This window comes from Artemia franciscana, chromosome 17 (genome assembly GCF_032884065.1).
Source record: "Artemia franciscana chromosome 17, ASM3288406v1, whole genome shotgun sequence".
NCBI classification, from domain to species: Eukaryota; Metazoa; Arthropoda; class Branchiopoda; order Anostraca; family Artemiidae; genus Artemia; species Artemia franciscana.
In genome coordinates this window covers 5456653-5462652 of record NC_088879.1, presented here as the reverse complement: position 1 = coordinate 5462652, position 6000 = coordinate 5456653, and the positions used below count along the sequence as shown (strand labels likewise).

The window sequence follows — 6000 nt, the reverse complement described above, 5'->3', positions numbered from 1 at the left end:
TTATGGCAATTTGTAAACAAGAGGTACACCTCTTGAGACTATCCTTAGCCCCCTCCTATTTACCCTCTATCCTTCTGAAAAGAATGTCCTCAACACATTGTTTTGTCTGTTGATGAACTCATTATTTAGAAATCTGGAAAAGATTATAATGGTTTATTCAATCATGTCTAAAAGGATATTAATCTACTTTTTCTGATTTGTGTTGGAGTCCCTTTGGCAATAACCAAAGCTATCATAATTGTTTTTAGAAGGTAAAACCCTATTCCCTTTCCATCATTTCAGGTATAGAATTCTCCGATTCCATTTGCAAACTTGGCGCAATTTCTTGGACTTAAAATAGAAATGTAATGAAAATATTTCCTACTTAAGAATGAGTACACCAGAGGAAATTGTGGTTCCACTTCAAAAAAACTACTCAATTTTTGCAGATTATCAAAGTGGGTCTTTAATGCTTTCAATGCCCTCCCCACCAATTTTGTAGCAGAAAGGTAGGCATGTTGAACCTTGGTTAGAGTAAAACTATGTTTACCCTTTTGAGTAATTTTAATGGTGTGTAAAGTGGGACCTTGGCCTCAACCCCCCCCCCCCCTCACACTCAGTGCATAATGTCATCTTGTTGGCAGAATTTCAGACCTTATTATCTAATAAGTTTTAATATATGTGATTAGAGGAAAAAAGTAAGCTGTTTCAGCACCCCTCTGTCCCTTCTACTTACTTTTTAGCAGAGAATTTGGTATGTAGTGCCTTGTTTAAATAGTAAATATGTAGTGATTTTCAATCTCTATGATTAGAGGCACAGAGTGGGCCTGTGTCCACTTCAAGGTCACATCCCACCACCAAAAAACTTCTACAGAAAGGTGGAAAGGCCAGGCTTTTTTTTATCAATTGACTTGAAAGTAATGTTGTATGTATGTTTAGCCAGTGAGATATTTTCAGAAGCATACTCCTCTTCCCTGATCTTTGCACTGAAGTGCTCAGACCTCTATGAAATATATTTAAGTTTAGAGCAATGCATTTTCAGAGACATGCATCAATTTGAAGTTGCATCTACTGTGAAGTATCCAGATTTACTTGCCATTTGGTCTGCAGGTACTTACAATCAAGGAAATTCTAGATCAGCAACCTTTACAGGCCAGGCATTAGAGAAATTTATTATCAAGGGGTTTTCCTATTTCACAGAAAGTGACTAGTAAGCAAGAATTGCATAGCATGTTCATATTGCAGAGAAAGGTTACATGCTTAGGCTAATTGATTTATTCATTTTTAATATATTCTAAGGTAGGAAAATCTGTGTCATGCAATTTTTTAGGCAATGCAATTGCATAGTTTTGCTATTACTAGTAAAGTGTTAATGCAACAGTTACATGGCAATTGACATAGAATGAAATTATTAGTACATGGGCATAGCATAGGAATCTATCACTAGCATTTAGGGTATTTTTTAGTAAAGTTATATTCTGTTTGATGGGTTCCACTGTAATTGAGCCTAATGTGGTTTAGTCTGGAAGCTGTAATACCAAAGATCCAATTCTTCTGTTAAAAACTCAACCCAGTTCTGGAACTCTTCCATAAAACTTAACAAAAATTTTAAATTATTTAGATCTTTTGAAGGATGAGATTTACCAGTAGGCCAAAGGGTGATAGACTGCCAAAGATTGGGCTATATTTTTAGAAATAACAACATATGTTGGGCATAAGTTATATTTTATGACAAAGTTGTCCAGGATTAGCTTGTGTATATACAGAATATAGAAATGACAATATGGACAATTTAGGGCTTTAAACATGCATTTGGGTGGTTTTTAGCACATAGGAAAATTTTCCACTATCCTCCTTCCCCTAAAATTTGTGCTACTTACACCTATGACTGATTACTATCAATTATTCTTTGTGGTTAATTTAAATTTTTGTAATTTCAGGTATCTAGTTAATAAAAAGTTGGATAATATCCAATTCTTCTGTTAAAAACTCAACCCAGTTCTGGAAAACTTTTCCATAAAACTTAACAGAAATTTTATATTATTTAGATCTTTGAAGGAAGAGATTTACTAGTTGGCCAAAGGGTAATAGACTACCAAAGACTGGGCTATATTTTTAGAAATAACAACATATGTTGGGCATAAGTTATATTTTTGGGCAAAGTGGTCCAGGATTAGCTTGGGTATTTAGAGAATTTAGCTCTCACCTATAACTGATTAATATCAATTATTCTTTATGGCTAATTTAAATTTTGTAATTTCAGGTATCTTGTTGATAGGAAGTGGTTTGATCAATGGAAAAAATATGTTAACCTTGATGGGCAAGATGAGTCTGACACCCAGGAGATATATAACCCAGGACCTCTTGATAACAGCAGTATTCTTGGAAAATGTATTATATTTTTATTTGTTACCTTTTATACATTTACTACTGATCAACAAGAACTAATAAAAATTTGATAGAAAAAAATCTCATCAGTGGGACTTGAATCAACAACCTATTGTACGCTAGGATGACAGTAAACCCCAAAAATTAGAGCTAATGCCCCACCAGTAGAGCCTTTATGTGACCAAATCAGGCAATCCAATTGGACTGCCAAGACCAAATATGTCTGTCTTTTTTTGGGATAAAAATTATCCATTCACCATGGGCAATTTGCCTAATTTAGGCCCACATGGCTGTGGGTTATGCCATCCCCACAAGCACAACTATTGGACCTTTTGACTGATTTGAGCAAAATAGCTATCTAAAAATTTTGATCAAATGCCCTGGGACTCCTGGGGTGCTAAGAATGAAAATGGACAGCAGAGGACCCTAGTTGCTCTCCAATGACTTTTGGTCCATTAGGGTACTGGAACCACCCCTCTCACATGTTTAAAATGACCCCTCAATACAAAGTGACAGAAAAAATGATGCATGAAAAACCCATTGCTCTTTACTAAGTCAGTGCAACTGTGTTGTCCATGACAACAGTTATAACCGAAAGATTAATGGTAGTATTTGAGTGGGGTATTAAAAGAGGGAGGGGAGAGGAGATCTGGAACCTATAAAGTACATTTAAAGCTCTTATTTTCCTGAGTCATTTGAGTTCATAAGCACCTCGTTTTCTTGCTGTTCAATTATAGCCCACCATTGATGTGAAGTTTTCTTTCAATTTCAATGTGAATTTCAAGTTACCCCTAAATATTTTAGTGAAGTCAAATTTTTATCAAATTGATTATTTATTGAACAGAAATTCAAATTTGATTAAGTTGAATATTAATAGCAGCAGTTGAGCAGTGTTAGATACCTCTAGTGCACAAAGTCATTTTCCTGTTGTAAATCTTAATCCTACTTTTAATTATGGCTATCTCTAAGGGCTAGTACACACAACACTTAAAAGGACAGCCTTATTCAGTGTGCCAGGAAGTTGAAAATTGTTAAAATTTTCACGTTAGTTTTTTGCAAATTGGCTGACTTTTCATTGTAAAGAAAATTATTTTTCAAAACATAGAACTCTTAAAGAGACACAGTTAATCAGCTATTAATTTCCATTGCGAGGTATTTTAAGTTCTTTATGCAATGTTTTATTCATTGTAATGACCATTGTGGTAATTATGATTGGTTTTATTAATCACTGTAATAAAACACTCAATTTATTAACTCAATTTAATAAACCTCGGATTTTATTGCTTGAAGTTTTCGTTATGCATTATTGTGCTGCTTTAAAATGGTACTTGGTACTTAAATTTTTTTTTATCCTTTTAATCTTTAAGAAATAAACATCTTAGGAAAGTATTTGTTACTAATTATTTTGTCATGCTACCCTAAGGTTTGAAACTGAATAGTCTTCCAAGTGCTGATGCATTTTTAGCACTCATCAATAATTTCATTTTTCTATCAATTAAAATTATGCATTAATCAAGTCCTGTAAAAATATTTCAAATTCTCAATCTCCTTTTTCAATCATACAAGCTTGTAAGTTTTCTAAATTTCTGTAGTCAGGATTCTCTGTGTTTTAAGATGTTTCCTCTTTTTAGCAGTCAGACTGATCAAGTACAATCATGTAGAATCATAAGTGCTAGTAGTCCTCCCTGAAATTCTGATGTTTTTACAATTTCCTCTGTGTTGTTTCATTATAGTGTGTTTTTGAATTTTCTCAAGGTTTTGATAGCCACATTTTTTTGTGTTTTAAGATGTTTCCTTTTTTTTAGCCATCAGACTGATAAAGCAGACTCCTAAGTGATAGTAGTCCCTATAAACTTTGATGTTTTTACTATTTCCTCTGTGTTGTTTCATTAAAATGTGTTTTTGAATCAAGGTTTTGATAGCCACATTTTTTTTTTGTTTTAAGATGTGTTTTCTTTTTAGCTGGCAACCTGAAGCCAAAACTATCTGAGAAGGAAGACTATGAAGTAGTCCCTGAATCTGTGTGGAATTATTTCAATCAAACATTTGGACGAATGCCAAAGCAAGAGCCCATTTCTAGACAGGTTAGTGAAAAAGATCTCAATCTCTTATCAAATTCTCTTTTTAATGAGTTCTATATTGGACACAAGGGAGTTTATAGGATTTTGTTGCCAGGGGGGGTATTTCGTTTAGTGGGGTACATAAAAAAATTTACAAAACACAGCAAACATTTGTTTATATGTATTTTGCCACTTTTTCTTACAAATGATAACAATTTTTTAGGGGGAGGTTGGTTCAAACTTAGTGACCTCTTCCCCTGGATATGGCCTCGAATGGAAACTTTGAAGTAATTTTGAGTATCAGAGTTACGTTTCTAATTTAGAGCCAAACATGTAGAAATTTGGTTCATGGTGTGGGTGGAGGCTTGTAAACTTTGAGAAAATGGGGGGAAAGCTTACATGAGAAACTGTCTTAAGAATCATGAGATTTCATAAAGAATGGGGGGGGTATGTCCCCTTGAACTCTTTCCTGTGTACACACATGCAGCTGTAGGCGTATAGCTGTTTTGTCACGGGCTCTTTCCAGCTGAAGTAACTTCTGATAGGTCATTACGACATTTTAATTATTTGCAATTTAAAATTTTATGGGGTGAAACTTTTATAGGGGGTCATTACTAAAAAAAAAAAAAATCTTAAGCACACGTGTCTCAATCTTGTATAATTCAGGCAGTTTGTATTTAAAGAATGAATTGATACTTAGATAAAATGAGATGAATAATTGGATATCTGATGTAAATAAGACTGGATTTAATCATTCAGAATTTCACAGAGGCTACATGGACATGAAAAAATGTCAGCTTTCTTGGAAAAGACAAAAATAACTAATTGTTACTTTGACTCACAGTCGTGACGATTACTACGTGTGTCATTAAAATATCCTGCGATTTTATAACTGTTTTGACTGTCTAATAATAGGATTTATCCTTATTTAATTTTTATTTGTACGTCATAGAAACGCAATAAGATATTCGAAAATACCTAACTAATTCATTGTTTTTTTCTTGGTTAGGAATGTAAAGTATACTGACCGATTCAAAAAATCTTTATTGTTATTATACAGTTTACACCCTTTTTTTGCGTGTACCATTGACACCATTTTATACCGTTATTTCTCCGATATAATACCGTTATTATAAGCTTTAAAGTACCAAGGACATCAGAATAAAAAATATCTTATGTCCCTGGATCCATTTTAGGTCTATTCATGTCCGAAAACAGGAATTTTCTAAGATATTTCTTTTGGTTGTTTCAAAATTACGTAGATTTAGGACACTACCACATTTTTCGTAAGTTTTTTCATGTTAAACCATGAAAAAAAATAAGGAAAACTAATGGATTGGATTTGATAACACTTTTCATTTGTCAAATTTCAAACATTTTTAATACACTTCAGCATTTACTTATGCACATATTATACACATTTTCATTTATACATTTACTTATACACATTTACTTATGTATTATACACTTATAATACACTAAAACATTTACTTATACACATATTATACACATTTACAGTTAAATATTTACATTTACTTAAACATTTACTTATACTGATTTACTTGTGCACATA

General features: G+C 33.0%; 1 protein-coding gene across 1 annotated transcript in view; it reads left to right on the top strand.

Annotated features, from left to right (window-relative positions):
* Positions 1–2242: 2242 nt before the first annotated feature.
* The window catches only part of LOC136037731 (ubiquitin carboxyl-terminal hydrolase 15-like), a gene marked incomplete at its 5' end in the record, with an annotated part of 88687 nt that continues 84929 nt past the window's right edge, over positions 2243–6000 (top strand). The window contains 2 exon segments of the mRNA XM_065720506.1: positions 2243–2370; positions 4330–4451. Coding sequence (XP_065576578.1) covers positions 2243–2370; positions 4330–4451 — 250 coding nt within the window.